Raw genomic sequence first — 19610 nt, forward strand, 5'->3', positions numbered from 1 at the left:
AACTACCCCAAGTATCTCGCCTCAAATCAAACATGGCGGCTCGAAGAAGGTTCTAAGTTTGTGACGTTCCCGGTGAGACACACGCGGCGCGGACAAAGAAAACCGTGTTGTAATCAAGCTGTCCTCGCCCTCTGCGCGTTAAGGGTTCATTGATTCTATCAATTTTAAAAATGACAATCTCTTGACAACAACGCGTTTGCTGCAAATGAAGTCATTTATTCACATAGCGAACTAGGGTGTTTGAACTGAAGGCAAATCCTCCTTACTGTATCACAGCTAAATTTTTTAATTAAGGTGATGAAAATAAAAGAAATGATCATCAAAGAAAGAACTTGATTGTTAAACAAATTCTCCAGGTCTGTACCAAAGGAAATATATGGAGAACTATATGGAGAGTATGAAATCTGATACTGCTTTATGATGTTACAGAACTAGTCAATAACTGACGTAATTGTAAACATAATCTTAAACAGTAAGAAAGCGAAAAAAGAAAAAAATTAAGATCTTACTGAAATAAAAAAACTTCACTGAAAGCACTATTTTGATTCCTCAAATTTGCTGTTAAAAGATGATAAATACTGTACAGGTAATGAGAAAAAAATTGCATTCCTTCAAAATTGTAAGTGTCTGAGAAGCTGGTAACTTGCAATGGAACCAAAAGAATCCATTTCACTTAATAAGTAATTATGGATGAAAGAATGAACTGTTACAAAGGCACATGCAAGCAATTGAAGCAAACCCAGGTATTACTTAACAGTAATAAGCTCCCAATGACATCAAAAAAGAATTTCCTCAAAATTCAACAAATTGAACAGCAAAACAGACTAATGTAGAAAGTTTTTCCCCAGTCACGTCTGAAAAATGTAACTCAACCAAGGGCCAAGAGAAAAATATCCCACAGAAAATTAAGGTAACCTGTTTGATCCTCTAGTTTGACTTCACTTGCATTAAGGAATTAATAATAGCAATAATAATAATAATAATAGTAAAGAAATATCACTACTACTACTACAACTACTAATAATAATAAAATGATTTTTGACACAATTGACTAAACCCATTTGGACAATCCAGAGTTTCAAATGGGTAGGTTCCTGAAACAACAGCATGCTAGCCTTAAATTAACTATCTATCTAAGGTGACAAAGGGACCTGCCTCGCTTTCTCTCAAAACATGGACCCACTTGTGCCACTCCTAATCGCACAGGTACATTTTGAACCCGAAACCCCTTTTACATTCAATGACTGGCTAATCCAGACTAGAAAAACCATAGCTGCTGCTGAACCTTTCTGCAATTTCTTGTTTAGAAGCTACAGACTACATATACATAAGAAACTCTACAAAGACTGAAATAATTGGTGCACACTGCAAGCAAGAGAAGCCACAAGTTATTCATCATTGTCATCATTACGGTGGCTATCATTGTCATTTAGTGCAGGTGAGACACTGCGAGACTTTTGCTCCATCTCCTCTGCCCCTGGTTTGTCCTCTTCAACTTGTTTCCCTGTTTCTTCCCTTCCATTACAGTCTTCTTTCTCTTGCTCTTGCTTTCTGTCAGGACCAGGACTAGTACTTCTAAAAATCAAAAACAACCCAATAACTTCTCTAGCCCTGAACAAGTTTACCTGAGAAAGAAGACTTTCTAATTTGCATAGTAACTCTTCAAACCTAGATCACTGTTTAACACAATTTAACACTCTGGGCCCAGTTGTTCAGGGAGTAGATAATGCTACCCAACATCCAGACAGGATGAATTGCTATCCTGTGGATAAGTGTGAAAAAAAAATTGTAATTTTCCATCCACTGGATTGAGATTTATCGACTAAATAGTGTTAACCCCCCTTCAAACAAGTGGGGGCTGCTGTACAACACAAAAAAGTTTTGTAGCGAGGATTCTTCCATACCTTTCTCTATTGGTTTTCTCTTTGCTTGGACTTTGTGAACGGCTCTTGCTGCGAGACTTTGAGCGAGATTTTGATTTTCTGTCCTCATTTGATCCAGAGCCTCTCCTCCTGAAACATGGGGAAAAAATGAAGATGGAGTGATGGCACCACCATTGAGTTTGAGGTCCATACTGTACAAGTTGAAGACTGAGCTTTTTGCACTCAAGTGTGAAGTCACAAATGCAACCAGATTAAAACAGCATTCTACAACTAACTGTACAGATTAAGAAAACAAGGGTAAAAATGTGCTTTCTGCTAAACAAACTTATCTGACCTTGGAGACAGAGAACGACTGAAACTGCGTCTTCGTTTGGGGGAACGAGAGCGGGATCTAAACAAAAATATTTGCAACATAGTTAGCTAATCATTCAATTGTCCATTTTCAAGGTATAAATTAATAAAAAAAATTGAGCTTCCAGAGAAAAATAAATTAGAGGTCAATGAAAACCAGAAATATTTACAACATAAAAGAAAACAATTTCTCTTAGCTATTGTGATTCCTGGATCTCACATTTTTCCAGATGGTTCCAGATTTAGTCTTATTTAGAGAAAAGAGACATTTAAACATTTATAAGTCATACTTACAGTGTATTTCTATTGAAAAAAGAAAACACTTCATATCCCTTGTAAAATCAATGTTTCTTGCATTAACAACAACTTTAATGTGTCACCTTACACAAACATGTCTTTTTAGGGGGAAAAACATTTTGTCTAATTCATTTAACAAAATTTCATTGTATTTTTATTTGATGCAACTCTGACAACACAAAAAAAATTCATGCTTTTTTCAAGAGTATTTATTATGCTTCACCCAAATTCAAGCACTCAAAAGAAAACTTAAAAAAGTTATGATCAACTATATGTTAAAGCTGTTATTTTTCTAACTATTAGTCAGAGAGAAATGCATTGCAGATGTAAGGTAACCTCATTTAAAACGCAAGAAAGATCAGATTACATTTTAAAGAAAAAATTCCTGCCTCCGGAATGAATAATCTCCTAACTTTTCAACTTAGCATCACATTTCATGAGCACAAACGGGTAATTGATATAAACTAAAAAGTTTTTACGACTATTGAATTTTAAACTGCAAGGACTGAAAAAAATTAAAGCTGAAGAAAAAAAGCCTAAATTTAGCAAAAACTTAAAGGTGGAAAACCTTCACATTTACCAAAATCAAAATATCTGAAGTTAAAATAAACATCATGTTAGAGACAACCTCCAACTAAAGGTGAAGGATCACACAATCTAATTAATTTTAAAGGTAATGCAAGGACGAAGTTTGTAAATTAATCTTTTTCTGTTTCTTTTATCATGTAAAGCAGGGTCCGAAATTGCAACCAGCTGGTAAACAATGCAAAAAATTGGCTATTGGCAACCAAAATTTCAATGCTTATTGCCAACAGGCAAATAACTGAATTCTTGAAAATGCTCATCATGCAAACTAATATCAAGAAATAATACACTTGCCATTTTCTTTCATTGTGCTCTTAAACACTCAACTGACAATTCCTCATTCATGAAGAAAAACAAAGTTTCAGGGCCACTAGGCACCCACATGAAAAAGTTAATTTTGGACCCTGCAAGTCTTGGACCCTGCAAGTCCTGAATCCTGAGGCAAAATTTTCACACAAAATTTAATATTCAGTTGGAAGAATAGGCATTGAAGAAAACTATTTAGGTCACAAAAAAAAACAAAGAGATTGGTTAATGCAAGTTTGATGCATCGGAGAGATAAGCCTCTGGTTTTGGAAGGCATCAATATCACAAGAATTACCTTAAGTTTATACCTTTTACCATAAAATCAGCAAGCATGTTCTCTACAATGTTCTCTTTACATTTCATACGATGCTGAGAAGAGCTTGTTTAGTTCATGATCATTTGCTATACTCTCCTGACCTTAAATGTTTGATTCAGGGGTGATATTATAAGGAGAAATTAGATGCTAGTCACTCTTGGGTGTCAAGGGGTTAAATATTAATAAAAAATTGATTTTAAATTGTTACCTATTGCTTAGACTACAGATTTTAGACAATCTGCATTTTTCAGGATTTTTTTTCTTTTCAAACTGCAATTTACAGATTGAGATGAATGACAGATGCTACTGTGGAAAAATTGGTACTTACTCACTGACAAAAGTGACAGAAGTGACGCTGTGAAGTGCGCACTTAGTCTGTCACAAGGGAAGTGATTTGTTTAACCGTGCACGTTCGTGGGTAGAGAAGCTAAAAGCATTATGCTTGCAGTCGGAGAAGATGGTTGAAAGCATGATGCTCGTGGACGCCGCAGGGGAGAGTAGAGTAGAAGAAGCACACTCAGGGTGGGTAGAATCACCTCTGAAGGTGTAGGCGACGCACACACCGCTTGCCAGTTGATTTCACAACTGACGCAATATTTATAAAATCCTGATATATGAAACAAAACTCTGTATTATTAGTTAACAGTGTCTTGCGGGAGAATACACCCAACTTGTCACATACCATCTACAACTGTTTTGACATTTGATGCATTTGATTACATGAAAACGAAAAACATAAAATAACAAGGGTAAAGGTATCATAAACATATTAATAAGTTTAACTCTTTGGGTATACCAATCTTTGGGGTTTTTTTGTGGGGTTACACTTGGAAAAAAATTCACAAAGGACTTCCTCGAAATCAGCTCTATGTTCAGGGAAACAAAATGTATTGTACGACGATCAGAGATGGAAAATGAAAGAAGCTCAATAAGTTTGACCACAGTTGCCTTCGCTTCAGTATAGAAGTTACTCTTTAGTCCGATTTTTCCTCATGCACTAAGAGTGATATGGTACAAGATTTCGATTACCTCAAGGATGAACAAACAACCTCATGTGAGTGTAAACTTACCGTGGACTGCGTGATCTTGATCTTCGCCGCTCTCGATCGCGGTCTCGACTTCCTCCCGCCGGTCGACGTGTACAAGCACGAGCGTAATGTCCAATCCTTCCACAATCAAAGCATTTCTCTGTCAATCCAAGCCGTGTAGCTCTTCCGCCACGGCTTGGACCTCGAGCAAGCTCAACACGAATCCGTTCTCCGCATACTAACTTTCCATCCATTTCATGGATCGCGTCATCGGCATCGCGTGAGTCTTCATACAGAATGAACGCAAAACCTGGAGGGTTGCGGGCGACCCATACGTCGCGAAGAGGCCCGAATCTCTCAAACTCGCGTTCTAGTTCCCGCCTGGAACCCCTACTTCCCAGATTTCCTACGTAAACTCGCGTCATTTAGAAGTGAAATGCAGGTAATTCATGAGAAAATATCCAAAGAAAAACTTTGTTCGAAGCAGGTGATACATGCTATCCCATAAGCCTCTAGGTTGAAAATGAACTCCCGGATAACAGGCTTGGTATCTAGGCCAAAGATGGCGGACGTTTTAAGTGCAAGTAAGTGAATTACTGGACAGCTTACGCTGATCTTCTCAACTAATATGGAAGACGAACGGATCACTGCTCTAATGAAATATGTCCGCGGAGAAATAAGCTTTGAGCAGTGGATCGAAACAGGGGGAGGTGGATCGTGCGAGGCAGAAACGGAGGACATTGGCCTTCAAGATGGCGAGGAGGTCGGACGAGGGGAAGAAAGCCAAATACAAGCAGTGGAGAGTGAATACAAAAGCGAACCTACTGGTAAGTTATTTTGCTTTAATTTTTGTTGATTATTGATAATAACAGTCTCTTTTTGATGACCCTTCAGAGAGAAATTGTCAACCATCCCATGCTCCTCATGATCATGGGCAGACCTAGTGGGGTGGGGTGGGGTGGGGTGAGGGGTGGCGCGGGTTGGGAAAATGCAATCAATGAGGCCATAGCACCTAGGCCCCTTTCCCACCTCCATCAACTTATGCCCTGCACAAGTAGAAAAAAATCCATAAAAACATTGACACTAGCACACCACAGGAGGCTCAAAAGTAGAGCTTCTTGCACCATGCTATAATCAATTTTTTTTCATGGATTTTTTTTTCCACTTCTGCAGCTGATTTTTCAGAAAAGGAGGGACTGCTCTTAGTCCATAGGAGTCCATGTTGAAGGTACCTAGGAGTTAGGGACAAGATTTCCTCATAATCCCACACTTCCTCCATATCTTACATGCTGTTGTTTGATGACAGAAAACAAGGGTGAAAACAGAAGTTTACCTTGAGGCTATAGTTTAATGAAGTACTGCAAAACCTCAAGTCAGGTGATGACGATTGACCTTCTGTAAGGTACCTCATATACTACACAAAGCAGCATGCCTGGTTTTTTTTTTTTCAGAGACGATCACTGTTCTTGTATCAGAGCCTATGTTTGCTAAATTGGCAGAAATTGGATCCACAGTAGAACCAACCACAGGTCTCCCAAGTGAACAGCATCAGGTTTTAGATGGTGCCCCAGATAAAGGTTTACCCAATATGCAGTTACAGACGGCATCCCAACCATCAGTGAGAATGACAGATCTTTTGCTTCAAGGAGCTGCTGCAAAAAGTGCTAAGAAACATGGCGGCACTGGTGTTGATGAATTCATGGAGGAGATTCCTGTCCAAAAGCGGCGAAGAGCTGGACGTCGTAAATTGTATGAGTTACCTCCAAAATTAAAAAAAACCATGGGTCAAGCTAATATTCTGTGGGCAAGAGGAGAAATCGAGAAGGCTAAAGGAATCTGTATGGAGCTAATTCGACAAGGTACTCTGTCAATTAAGTGGAAAATTGGAAATTACAAATATTAAGTACCAGTATATTATAGTTGTGAAGCAAGAAATTTTTTGTGTGGCATCTTTAAGATACTTTTCTTGAAACTTGCAAAGCTTTGATGAAGTGTGCTAAAATTTTCCTTTGATAAAGCTCATTTTGTAATTGCTAATAGTTTGTCACTTACTAGGGACCTTCTAAGCCATGCTTTTTAATGTCATGCAACACACATGTGGGTTTTATCCTAAAGAATACCAGTGTAGGAGACCTTTTATCACTGTGACTCAAGCTTATGCATTATTTCATTTCATTATTAAGCTGTACTTTAACTGACACAAAATTACACGTACCAGTAACAATCCTTTCATGTTTTCCTATGCCAATGTTGTGATCTGAATAACAATTTTCAGTTCCAAAGTGTTCAGAACCTTTCCAGACCTTAGGAATGATGTATGAAGAACAGGGAGACCAAGAGAAAGCATTGCAGGTAGTACTGGTAGTGGTTTTTGCTGTTCTGTGATTTGATGGAAAGAACCAGTCTCTGATTAAATAGATTCCTCAGTCATAAGCCTTTTACTGATCTTTTCTCATTGAAAAGATTGACTAACATCTAATGTCTCCTTACAAGGTCACCCTGAATCACACATTAAGGTCGTAAAAATGAAGAAATTATGACCTACTTAAGGAGCTCTTGATTGTTAAACAAATTCTCCTTGTTAGCACCTTAGGAAATGTATAGAGAACAGTATGGAGAGTATGCATACTGATGTTAGGGTGGAAAGCAACAAATGATAGAAAATGTTTTATTTATGACAGTTTTTCCTCATTGCTGCATATCTCAGCAAATCTGGAGATTTGGAGGAATGGGTTAAGCTAGCAATGATGTCCCTGGAACAAAATAACTTGGATCAGGCATTAACTTGCTATAATCAAGGTAACTAACTAAAGATATATGATATTAATGAGATGTATTTAATTAATTTTGTGCCAATTCATATCAATTGAAGATATTCACTGCGAGGATGGTCAGTCTTGCATTGGGTCAGGTGTAACAACAACAAACAACAACAACAACAAATTTATTTAAGCTTAATAAGAAAGTTACAATGCTTGGGCCTGGAAGTAGCTAGGGCTATTCAAGGCAGACACAAGAGAGAAAAATTAAAAAAAAAAAAAGAAAAGAATTTTATAGAAAATGAATATTTACATGTATAAGTATAATATATATACAAACGAATGGTGTAGCCACCATGAACATTGTAAGAGCACATGTTGGATGGGTCAGAGTACATAAAAACTGTACCTAATGATGATGATATCTGCCTACTGATGATATCTGCCTACTAGGAGGCAGTGTGGCCGAGTGGTTAGAGTGTCGGACTTGAAATCTGCCGCTCCCGGGTTCGAGTCCCACCCTGACCACTGGATTTGTTTCACGGTAGCCCCGAGTTCAGATCCTTGGCCACGCTTGTAAATAGCCAACTGGTTTGCCTCCGGCCAGTTGGGGTTCTTAATGATGTTCGTAATGATGTTATGTTCAATTTAGACCATTTGTTTCATTTGTTTGCAAGGACCACATTGGAAACTACTGGTTCACCAGTAATTGTGTAATCCTATAAAAAGATTTTTTCTTTTTTTTTTTTTTCTTTTTTTTTTTTTTACTGGGCTCAGTATAATTATAAGGATAACTTGATGAAATATTTCCACAAAACAATACTAACAATGTTTGTTTGACAATACTACACCAGAAATTCAAAGCTGAAATAAAATTTTGTAGTTATGAAACCAAAGCTCACATTTCACCCATTTTCTACAGCTCTGAAGCTGGAGCCAACAAATTTAAATGTTTTATGGGACAGAGCAGCTTTGTGCTATCAAATGGGAGATCAAAAGAAAGCTCTGGAATTTTATGAATCTGCTTTAAAGGTAATTTTGCCGGCTGGTCATTTGTTCATTTCATTGGTGGATAAACTCAGTAAACTTATCTAAACCACAGAAAGATGTTTGTAGTAGAAATCCACAAACCAAGATATTCGCACTTTTACTAGCAATTCACTAAAGGAAAATGTATGTAAATGAGTTAAATATACAGAACAGGAAAGCAAAATGAAATACTTGTAAATAAAACAGACAAAATGACGGACAAAATAACAAAACTTACAAGATTATGTGGCAACTACGATGACTAAAACATAAGGACAAGGGTGACAAGAAAACTATGGTAGAAGAAGCTATGCCAAACAACAAAAACAGTGCATAAAAAATGAACACGAAAATATGAAATGTGACATGACCAAAAATGACTGGTGAACCTGATAAAATAACAAATATACACGGAACAACTGAAAATGGAAAACAATGTACAAAAGGTGTGAATTTGTAAATGAAGGTGAGGCGCCGTGACCACAATGTTTTCCATGTAGTCATGAGTGAGGGACAAAGAAAATTCTGAGTTCCCATGAGGAATCAAACCTCAGACCTTGGATTCCATGCTCCCTTGCTCTACCACTGAGCCACGGAGACTCTATAGTGAGCAAGGCCCATTGTGAAGTTCACATTTGACACATGCCCTTCATACTGCTAGGATCGGCAATGTCAAAAGAATCATGTTTTTGTAAAGAGCTTAAAACTTACCATCCTACTTATTCTTTATCTAAACCAATTTAATTGGTTGTTGATTATTAATTTTAAGTAATCATGATTAAGAATTCTTATATTTGATCATGAATTCCTGCAGGTTGCTAAGCAGGTTGAAATGTGTTTATACAGTAATTTTCCTTGATTTGTTTTTGGTTTGTTGATATACCACCAATGACAGTATTAAAACAGGAATTTTTACCCACTTGTAGAATGTTCCTACAGATGATGGGGCAAAGTTTGTTGAGTTGTCGTGTGAAATGGCTAAGGTGAGTATCTTTGTTTCGTTAGTTTTTTTCAGTAGGTTAGTTCTGCTCTTCACAAAATACAGGGTCACAAGACTGACATATAACACAACAGTTGTATCAACCAAGAAGGAACAATCTAGCCTGGAAGCAAGCCCTCATTTATAAGGGCTGAGGCATACGGTGTTTGGCTGCAGATAAGCTTTGAGGCCTCAAGCAGGGCTAGTTGGTCAGGGGCTGAAGAAGTCTGTCACTGATAACGAGGTTATTAGTGCCACACCTCTTGCCAGCTAGCATTGCATAAGGTCCCAAACTTTTTCATGGGCAGGGAAATGCTTGTACTGAAGTTCTAATCATGTGGGTTAGTTGGCAGACCATGTACAATTCATAGGATCAAAATAACGTTTTACAACGTACAGTTTCTTGGTAAAGAAACCAATTGAAAGAGTTTCTTGTACATTGTCCAAAGTTACTCTTCACAGGAAGTATTTGTGAATTATTTTATTTTGTCAGTTATACCATGAAAACAAGTCTCTGGATGAGGCTATCAGAGTATTGCAGGCTGCACTTTCTAAACATACTGATCATGCAAATAACCAAGGTAAATTGTTTGTTTTCTTGTATGCAACATGACAGATTTAAGAGCTCTTTACCAAATTTACCAAATTTTACTGCACTTTCTAAACATACTGATCATGCAAATAACCAAGGTAAATTGTTTGTTTTCTTGTATGCAACATGACAGATTTAAGAGCTCTTTACCAAATCCATTAAACAATGATGCATGGTAGATGTTTTCACTTGGCTTTTCAGTTGTTTGTTTGTTTGTTTTTCTGATATGGTAGTGTATGACAGTATAGGTTATTTGGTTCCTATTACTGATCATGAACTACATGTATAACGGTGACATGTTTTTTACTGCCGGAAGGAATTTCTTCATCAATTATCATGTGCTTAACTGAAGAACTTAGCTTAATTTGCCACAATGAAAACTACAGATTGTGATGAAAAATGTTGCATGGTATTCTTTTTTACCTGCTTACTATTTGTTTTTAGCAATTAACATGTTGGCTGACCTTCACATGACATCAAAAGATTACAAGCTTGCCTTTGAGGTAAATATGCCTCGTGCTTTATAAGACTAGATATAATTCCCAAAACTTGTCACGCATACAATAAAAATGTGATAAATATACGTCAATTAACGTCATCTTCTGACAGTAAGTTTTGGAGCTTTGTTGTTTTTCACCATTGATTCGTAGCCTATGTGCTTCTTGCTGTGTCCATGTAAAATTGAAGGGGAAATGAAACGGTGCATAAGTCACAGTGCAGACCTCAACCACAGTAAATAAGGGGGATGTTTACTTAACCAAACGTTATTCTCTGAGAGTGAGACTGAGGGCCAAGCTGCTTATTTTACTTCAGTCACTTAAACTACTATCATTGTAAGTTGAAAAGTGTTTGCTATTTATTGCAGATGATTTCAAAGTATTGTGATGTCAAACATGAACTCATGTCAGATGACACAGGGGAATCACCTCTGACGTCATTTTCACAGTTCATGAGTCCAACTCAAGAGAGAAACACTTCAAGATCTCCAAAAAAAGACGGAGATGAACAGAAACGCAACTATATTATACCTGAAGACCTTCCCATTGATCTTCGTGTCAAGTTCGCCGTGTGTCTCATTCATCTGAGGCAGTTACATGCAATTAAGGTATGGCATATGATGATGAAACAAGAAATGACGATTATCATCAACCTCGTCCCCAGGATTCTCCTCCTTCCTCCCTCGAGAGGGTAAGACAGAGGACCCTGGGAACGAGGTTAAAATTTCATTTTTACCTGTTACAATATAAGATCACAATTTCTTTTCCCTTAAAAACGGTTGTTCTAGTTGTTAATTGTTAATCTAGGTAACCGATCCAGCTGGATTCGAAAGGTTGCTGAACATTCAGTCTGTGCTGTTTGGGTTTTATCAACAATTACTATTGAGTTAGTTACTTAACGTGCATTAAGAAATCAACCTGTGTTGAGTGGTCATTTTTGCGGAAGGAAGAGTCCGAATTCGGATAGAAGTGTCCGATATCTGTCGAAAATGACCGAAATCGAACGGAAGTGACCGAAATCGGACCGAAGCGGACGGAGCTCCGCGGATGTCGGCTTAAAACAGGTTTCTCTGTATCCGAGTTGGTCAACACAAGGTATTCAACTTTTTAATTGTTGGATATCGTCTGGCTACTTGTTCGTACTTAATGGGAACGTCATGGATTTGAGTACTTGAGCTTTCTACGCCTTTTTGTTTATTGTTGTTGTTTGTTCAACAGGAGATTCTTGCACCGCTGTTTATGGAGACAGTGGAGTCAGCAGGTGACTTGTATATTGATGTTGCTGAGGCTTATGCAGAAAATGGTGAGACAATTTTTAGTTTTACCTTTATACGAATAAGGTTTGAGGAAACGAGGTAGAGACCAGCTAACACTATTCTTGTTGTTTTCGGATAAAGAATTGATTTGTGCCAATTAAACTGAGAAAAGTTTGGGCTAAATGTGCCAAACAGCAAACAAATTTGCACATGCTACTACGTATAATCGTGGGACCTCGTCGCCTGACCTGGACTAACAGTATAGTAGTCGAAATGTTTGCTCAACAATGGATAGCTTCTGCCTCACAAGACAACGCTGGAACGTTCTTTCAATGTCTATATAATCACAATAAACGAACACACTACTTTTGCCGAGCTAGGATTCTTGTAAAAGTGGACAAGAACAGCTGTAGATAAATTTTGAAACAGTGTGGTCATTACTTATGGATAGTTGCATCAGCACAAGTATTTTAGCTTTATGTAACTTTTTTGTGTTAAATGTTTTGTAGGTGATTGCGAAGAGGCGTTACCGATCCTTGATATGCTGATAGCGACAAAGAATTTTTCCCTGGTAGGTGGTATTTTCCCCTCGTCCTTTTATTCTTCCGTGCTTTATCTTTCACGTTGATTACAAATTCCCCACTAGTGCTTGTTGAGCTGAGGTTTTTTTTTTAAAAAAAAAAAAAGAGTGACACAAGGTTTATACGTGACCTGTGATCAATAATGGTAAATGAACTGAGTGGAGTGCAATTTAGTCTGAAATCGTATGCGTTATTTGAAATCACGAGTATGATTTCATACCAAAATTGCACTCCACTCTGTTTTACATTTAGTTACATCTATTTTGAAATCGCAAAATTCAGTCGCTCAATACAAGTTTTATTTAGTGTGGACAAACATTTCTTTGCCGTCTTCTTCAAAACAACAACGTGAAATCGCCAGAATTTGCGTTGTTTGAGAACAGAAACCTCGACGGCAAGTTATTTTTAAATAAGTTATTTTTAAAAGTTTCCAGTGGGAACGTTATGCTGAAGTAGAGGTGGAGTGCCGTAAGAAACGGCGAAGACGTCCTATAAATTCAGTTTTAGGGCAACGTCTTCCTCGGCGTTGCTTTCCTGACTGCTAAGATTACCTATTATCAACTCGATTGATAAAGCCAAATTATCTTGTAATACCCCCACTGACGAAGCACCTCAGTTACTTTAGAAACTTACCCTCCCCTCCCCCCCTTATTCATTTTGCCGAAAAACAACAACAATAGTTCCTCTACCAATTGTAGGCTGGGGTGTGGCTGAAAAAGGGAGAATGTCTGACTTCACTGGGCAGATTAGAGGAAGCCGCGTTAGCTTATTCTCAAGTCGTTAGTTTGGCTCCAAATCACCTGGATGCTCGTCTTGTACTGGCCTCCCTTCATCAACAGCTGGGAAGACCCAACCAGGCTCTGGATGTGTTGTCAGGTAAGTGACTCAAAGCGGACCGGAAGCTCCAATGGATTCAATTTATTTACGTGGCAACACGTGTTTTATTACATATTGCAGCATATTTCCTTACATATGTCGCATATGTGAAACTGAAGAGATGTTTGGTAAATCTACTCAGAGGGCAGGGACAGTATCGTTCGAAATTGGACACTATGTTCGTCCGAATTGGACGCCATAGACCACAATTGGACACCATCGTCTACAATCGGTCGCTCTCGTCCGAAATCGGACACACCATCATCCGAAATCGCACACACCATCATCCGAAATCGCACACACCATCATCCGAAATCGCACACACCATCATCCGAAATCGCACACACCATCATCCGAAATCGCACACACCATCATCCGAAATCGCACACACCATCATCCGAAATCGCACACACCATCATCCGAAATCGCACACACCATCATCCGAAATCGCACACTTTCGCCCCAAAGTGGACTCTATCGTCCGGAATCAATTGTGTGTCCAGCTTTCCTTTTACCCTTATCCAAATCTGTTCTTTCGCCGCTTTTCCTTTTATTGTTTTTTTTGCGACCTTTAAACTCGTAGCTGATCCTAGAGGAGAGGGGACAGGAGATTCTGCTGAGGACGAGGTAGCCATGGATACGAGTTCTGTGAACTCCGAATGGACTGAAACAGAGCCTGCAGTACAGCCTCAGGTTGGTTGACCCCTGACCTTTGTCATGGTTTTAATCCTTGACCTTACCACAATGACTAATTCACGTAAATGGTTTTTGATTGAATGACAGTAAGTTTTCCTCGCTTTTTGCAGGATTTTCGTTTGCTTTTCCACAAGTGTGCATTGTTACACTCACAGAGTCGCATGAATGAATTTTTGGAGGCAGGATTAGAGATGTTTCGTTTGTTTTTCATCGATGTGTATTACATTAAAGATCTAACAGGTTTGTGAAAAGTCGCATAATTGTTTTTTTGTTTTTTGTTTTGTAGTTACGAAATCAGACGTTATAAGCGCCTGTGATTTATTTGCAATTTCTTTTAGACATGGCCTTGAAGTCAAGTAAATTTAGAAGGGAATTAAAGCAAAAGGAAGCGTTTGAACAGGACGAGTCGCGGTACCGCGCAAGTAAGACATTATTCACTAAATATATCTTATTAACCAAGCGCGAGGGCCGTACTGGGAGAATATTGGTTAATAAGAGATTTATTATACGACTGAAGTTCAAAGGGACACAAGTGCGGTATCATTCGGGACCATTCGGGACAGTGCCTGGTTCAATACTGAGAGAATATTGACCGGCAATAGAGCATTTTGATTGGTTAATTTTATTTATTCGTCGAAGGGCTAACGCTCGAAACGTCAGCTTTTGGAATCGTTACGGTGGCCAATTTACCACTTCAACTTTGTTGATATATCCGAATTATTACGATAGAAAAGTTTGTAAGGACGACTAGTTCGAGCTCTCAAGCATCACTGTTTACATGGAGAGAACGTGACTCAGTAGTAAGATGATTTATTAAGGTTATTAGAGTTATTAGAGTTATTTTTATTCTTATCTTTTATTACTATAATAATTGGGAAATTTTTGGTTGCTTTAGGTGTCGCGGCCTGTAGTCGAGGGGACACTGGACTGAGAATTGAGGAGTGGTGGGAAATGTTTAAAAATGTAAGGAACATTGTTAACTTCTTGGCAAATTTTCTCGTTCGATTGATTAATTGATTGATTGATTGATTGATTTGAGAAATCGTAGAGACTCTATAAGTTAGAGGTAGAGCATCTGAACGCGGACTCTCATGATCTCAGTTTGGGCTGCTCATAGGGGCTTACAATTTTTTCTTTGTCTCACGCGCGTGAGAAGGCGCAACACATCTTTCTTTGTCTCAATATCGAGCTTAAACAACAAAGAGGCTCGATTGTACATTACAATTGACAAAAGTCCGTTGTTTGATGTCCAGTATTTGTTTCTTTCTTCCCAGGTTGTATCAAATCTAAGTGGCCTCAAGCGGCACTCTGAGGCACAGCATATGGTGTTGTGTGCGCTGGCCTCTGATCGCTTCTCCGACTCTTATCAGACAGAACTGGTCTTCATGAGTATTGTAGCGTTTTACCTCAACAGAGAGTACAAAGTAGCCTTTGACGCAACAAAACTACTCATTGCGAGGGACAAAAAGAATCCAGTCTTATGGAATATACTTTCTCGAATTACCGCCAGATCTGGGGACAGCAGACATCAGCGCTATGTTTTGAGGCTTTTAATTAAAACTCCTGATGAGTTTCCATTAGTTATGTTCAGCGGTCATAATGCTCTGGTTAGCGGAAGTTACCGATTCGCAGTAGGTAGGGGTCCTTCCGTTACAGGCTAAGTATTTTAGAGCGGTTCAACCGAGTATTGTGAATCAGTTGTAGCAGCCAATCACTGCGCATGTGGGTGACTGAGTGCACCAGTCAGGAATAAGAGAAGCTGCACGGGAGCAGCTTCAGGGGCGGGAAAACTATGAGGTTTGAGCAGCGAAAGCTTCTTAGTGTAATGCGAAATAATTTGGATATATCAACAAAGTTGAAATGCGTTAGCCCTTCGCTCCGACGAAGGGCTAACGCTCGAAACGTCAGCTTTTATAATCGTTACGGTGGCCAATTTACCATTTCAACTTTGTTGATATATCCAAATTATTTCGTTACCCACCCCCCCCTCCCCCGACGCAGCCCCAAACAGTTTCTTTCGAAACTATCAGCCTTTATTTATTAGTGTAATGCCAGCTTTTTAAACCAATTACAAGTATAATTTGGGAAAGTAAACGTCATTCTCAGTCACGAGGGGTAGTCGAGGAAAGAAAGAATCTGTTCTTTTAGGGGTGAGGTGCTTTTACAAGTGAATTTTCTGGCCAAATATCTTCTTTTCTTTTTTTTAAATTTCAGGCGAATACGTTCGAGCTTTCCGCCAAACCCCAGAGGATCCACTGATCTCGCTATGCTTAGGCCTGCAGTACATTCACTTAGCTTGCCAGCGATTTCCTAGAAACCGACACTTTTCTGTTGTGCAGGTAGCCTGTTTTTTCAGCTGGATATCAAATCGTTAAAACAAGGAATGTTTGGTTTTAGATATTAAAAAGAGAATCTAATCTTTTTTGTCAATAGGGTATCATCTTTCTTTTTCAATATCTCGGTCTTCGGGGCGAATGTCAAGAGGCGTTTTACAACATTGCACGTGCTTTTCATCAGATTGGTAAGTTTCTCTATGTTTGAGTTTAAAAATTTCCTTCATAGATGGCAGGCCCAATGGTTCCTTATCTGTAATCTTATAAATTAGCCGTTCTTTCTCCAAGAACATGTTTAAAAACAGCAGAATGTTCACTCAAAAGCGAAACCAGGGCAGGCTTATTTGTAGGCACATAGATACACTTCACTCAATGGTTTGACATGAAACTCGGAAGTATCTTTTGCGAGTTGAGTATTATTTTTCCCGAGCCCCGAAAGGGGAGGAAAAGTACGGGTTGTCACTGGCAAGGCGACGTAAAGAAAATAACGGGGATGGGTGCACAGGGAGGTGACTTACTTAGGGGAGTGGGGAATGCTTCTCAAGATTGTATGTACCTCATGTACCTTTTTTTTTTAGTGTTCATTATGTCTTTTTTATTACAGGTCTTCTTCAGTTCGCTGTCCACTACTACAACAAAGCTTTGGAATTCCCTTTGCACGAGGCCTCCAAAACCGACGGGAGTAACCCTGTCAAGGTATTGCTGGTCAGCACTATAGAATGTTTTCAATTCTCAATTCTCAATTTTCAACTCTCAATTATCAATTTTCAACTCTCAATTATCAATTATCAATTCTCAATTCTCAATTTTCAATTCTCAACTCTCAATTCTCAATTATCAATTATCAATTATCAATTATCAATTATCAATTCTCAATTTTCAATTCTCAATTTTCAATTCTCAATTTTCAATTCTCAATTCTGAATTTTCAATTCTCAATTTTCAATTCTCAATTTTCAATTCTCAATTTTCAATTTTCAATCCTCAATTTTCAATCTTCAATTTTCAATTTTTAATTTTCAATTTTTAATTTTCAATTTTAATTTTTTCAAGTTTCAATTTTCAATCTTCTATTTTTTCACGCGTCATTCTTTTATTTAGTTTTCAGAAAAGCACGATCTCCATAGAGAAGCAGCGTTTAATTTGTCTTTGATATATCGAGCAAGTGGAAACGAGATCATGGCCAAAGAATTGTTAATGAGTCATTGTTGGGTGTGAAGGACCATTTCGATAAACTTACTGCTCGTTGTGGGAGATGTGATGGCCGATCAGATAACACGCCGGTTCCAGTTCGAGAGGCGTGGGTTCGAGACCTAGTGGAGAGCATTGTGGTTGTGAGCAATACTCGCTCCATGCCTATCTCCACCTAGGAGTCTTAAATGAGACTGGTGAACTGTCAGGGAAGATGATTATTTTCTGGATGGTAGCCTTTGATGAATCACCAATGGAGTCAAAGGCAAGCTCTGTAGCCTGGTGAACCATGTGCCTCTAGTGCGGACCAATGTTCGTGCGATAAAAACTTGTATCACAAAAAATATATTTATACGTAAATATGTATTTTATATTATAGATATTTGTACATAAACGAATACGGCATTAGAAATAGAGAAAACGCCGTAGACCAAGCAAAATATTATTTAAAATGAAATTTTTAGTGCTTGTCTCAATTTTCCAAGTTGTTGTCTCTTCGTGTAAGAGCACTGTAAGCAAAGGGAGGTCCATTTTCTTTGCCATCAATCAATGTTTTTAAAGTACTTTTGATCCATAACTACATAAGGGGATCAAAAGAACACTGTTCTGTTTCAGACTTGCTTTGAGCATCTAGAGTGGGCTTGCGTTTTCTAGAATGTTCCTCATCCAAGCTTCTTTAAACTGTGCGTAGACGAAAAATGTAGTTTGCCCAAAGCGCGAGAAACTGGGCGCGAGCGGGTGACTGAAGAAGAGGCAGCTTTTATTCAATACAGTTCAATTAGTTCTACATGAAGATGTGTGTTCATATGATGATTGCCATTCTAGGTATAAGCTGATATGCTACGAATTTTTAATTCTTACTCAGCTTTTGTACCAGATTTCTCGTCCTTATTCTGATGAACACGTGTAAAGAAGAACTTCTGTTGAATAAATAGCCAAAGGGTTGAACTGTTTTTCTGCTTTTGCAAAACATTTATCTCACATAGTAGAATTCAATTGCAACATTACTTCCCGTGTTTAAATACTGGGAAATAAAAAACGCCAGAGCGAATATTTAACTTGGGCATAAAACTTGATAAAAACATACTTCCCTAGCTCGCTCCATAAAATCACAAATGAATATGCTTCCTTTACAAGAAAGCAATATATAATATATAATATATATTATATAATATAATAATATATGATATAAATCTGACTTCTGCGGTCTTTGTTGAGTGTTCTAGAAAATGCGATCTTGAAGTGGAAAATGATATTTCAAAAACTAAACATTTCATTTGTGAAATGATGCCAATTATTTCATTATCTTATTCGTAAAGGAAATTTTTTCTTATCACACTGAAGTTAAACAAATGAGTCATTCATCACAGCTTATTCTGTATTACTTCCTTGTTTTACTTCGTTTAATTTGCTGCCTCATCCGTCAATTTCAAACCTGCTTGATTTAAATCTGTCGGCGCGTGAACTCTTAAATAAAAATCAAAGAACTGGACTTGTGCACCTTTACAAAAGTTTTTTTATTTGCAACTCAGTTTTTTTAAAAGCTGTTGAAAGCATAATGAATAAACATTGCTTTTGACATGATCGAGAAACGGTAAGGCAAATCACATTCGGTTTCATGAGGAACGATTTCTCCTTCATCCTGAAAAAAGTACTGCGTTGTCATTTGTGTAAAAGGAAGAGAAGAGTTTAAGTGTAAATGTATATATTTTATTCACTGAGAGTTTTTGTAACTTAATCCACAGTAGTTTCAAAGTTAACTGTTTGTCTTTAATAAATGACTACGAGTTTGGTCAAGTTTCATCGGCGTTAGTGTAACAGAACATATTAATTTCTCCCACTATTACCTCGATATCATTATATTATTCACCATGATCTAGTCTCAAGAACGTTTGGTTTTTATATTTTAAAAATATTTTTGTCTTGTAGATAGCACGATTTAATTGCAGATTATTATGACAATTTTTCTACAAACCTATCCTCGAATTTATCGATCCCTTCCTAACTTTAAGACTGTTGTTAGTACTTTTTCTTCGTTTTGACATAAAACTTTAC

General features: G+C 37.9%; 2 protein-coding genes across 3 annotated transcripts; one reads left to right on the top strand and one right to left on the bottom strand.

Moving 5' to 3' along the window:
* Positions 1 to 195: 195 nt before the first annotated feature.
* Positions 196 to 5191, bottom strand: LOC111336340 (uncharacterized). 2 transcript variants are annotated; one of them, XM_088738060.1, is made up of 4 exons: positions 4809 to 5191; positions 2218 to 2274; positions 1905 to 2012; positions 196 to 1572 (listed from the first exon to the last, which is right to left on the bottom strand). In XM_088738060.1, the coding sequence occupies exons 1-4, from the start codon at positions 5189 to 5191 to the stop codon at positions 1389 to 1391; spliced, it is 732 nt and encodes a 243-aa protein (XP_088594186.1). In that variant the 3' UTR covers positions 196 to 1388. The 2 variants fall into 2 exon arrangements, with proteins under 2 accessions (XP_088594186.1, XP_022798153.2); XM_022942418.2 differs by having other exon boundaries at positions 196 to 1575.
* A 200-nt stretch (positions 5192 to 5391) lies between these two features.
* On the top strand, positions 5392 to 18508 carry LOC111336344 (general transcription factor 3C polypeptide 3). The gene is made up of 21 exons (XM_088738058.1): positions 5392 to 5593; positions 6218 to 6625; positions 7042 to 7118; positions 7448 to 7565; positions 8448 to 8557; positions 9481 to 9537; positions 10027 to 10114; positions 10570 to 10628; positions 10991 to 11230; positions 11841 to 11925; positions 12388 to 12449; positions 13158 to 13335; positions 13919 to 14028; positions 14142 to 14271; positions 14370 to 14453; positions 14927 to 14994; positions 15306 to 15666; positions 16246 to 16370; positions 16465 to 16552; positions 16969 to 17060; positions 17466 to 18508. The coding sequence occupies exons 1-21, from the start codon at positions 5395 to 5397 to the stop codon at positions 17580 to 17582; spliced, it is 2856 nt and encodes a 951-aa protein (XP_088594184.1). The 5' UTR covers positions 5392 to 5394; the 3' UTR covers positions 17583 to 18508.
* Positions 18509 to 19610: the final 1102 nt, after the last annotated feature.

This window comes from Stylophora pistillata, chromosome 11, assembly GCF_964205215.1.
Source record: "Stylophora pistillata chromosome 11, jaStyPist1.2, whole genome shotgun sequence".
Taxonomy (NCBI): Eukaryota; Metazoa; Cnidaria; class Anthozoa; order Scleractinia; family Pocilloporidae; genus Stylophora; species Stylophora pistillata.

What these genes read in the sequence shown, in the direction of transcription:
- LOC111336344 (XM_088738058.1), top strand. Translation starts at nt 5,395, where the DNA reads ATGGAAGACGAACGGATCACTGCTCTAATGAAATATGTCCGCGGAGAA. An exon ending in GGCAGTTACATGCAATTAAG is followed by an intron (nt 11,231 to 11,840) that starts GTATGGCATATG and finishes TTTGTTCAACAG; the next exon opens with GAGATTCTTGCACCGCTGTT. An exon ending in GACACTTTTCTGTTGTGCAG is followed by an intron (nt 16,371 to 16,464) that starts GTAGCCTGTTTT and finishes TTTTGTCAATAG; the next exon opens with GGTATCATCTTTCTTTTTCA.
- LOC111336340 (XM_022942418.2), bottom strand. Translation starts at nt 5,191, where the DNA reads ATGACGCGAGTTTACGTAGGAAATCTGGGAAGTAGGGGTTCCAGGCGG. An exon ending in AGTCGTTCTCTGTCTCCAAG is followed by an intron (nt 2,013 to 2,217) that starts GTCAGATAAGTT and finishes CCCATGTTTCAG; the next exon opens with GAGGAGAGGCTCTGGATCAA. An exon ending in GAGAAAACCAATAGAGAAAG is followed by an intron (nt 1,576 to 1,904) that starts GTATGGAAGAAT and finishes TTTGATTTTTAG; the next exon opens with AAGTACTAGTCCTGGTCCTG.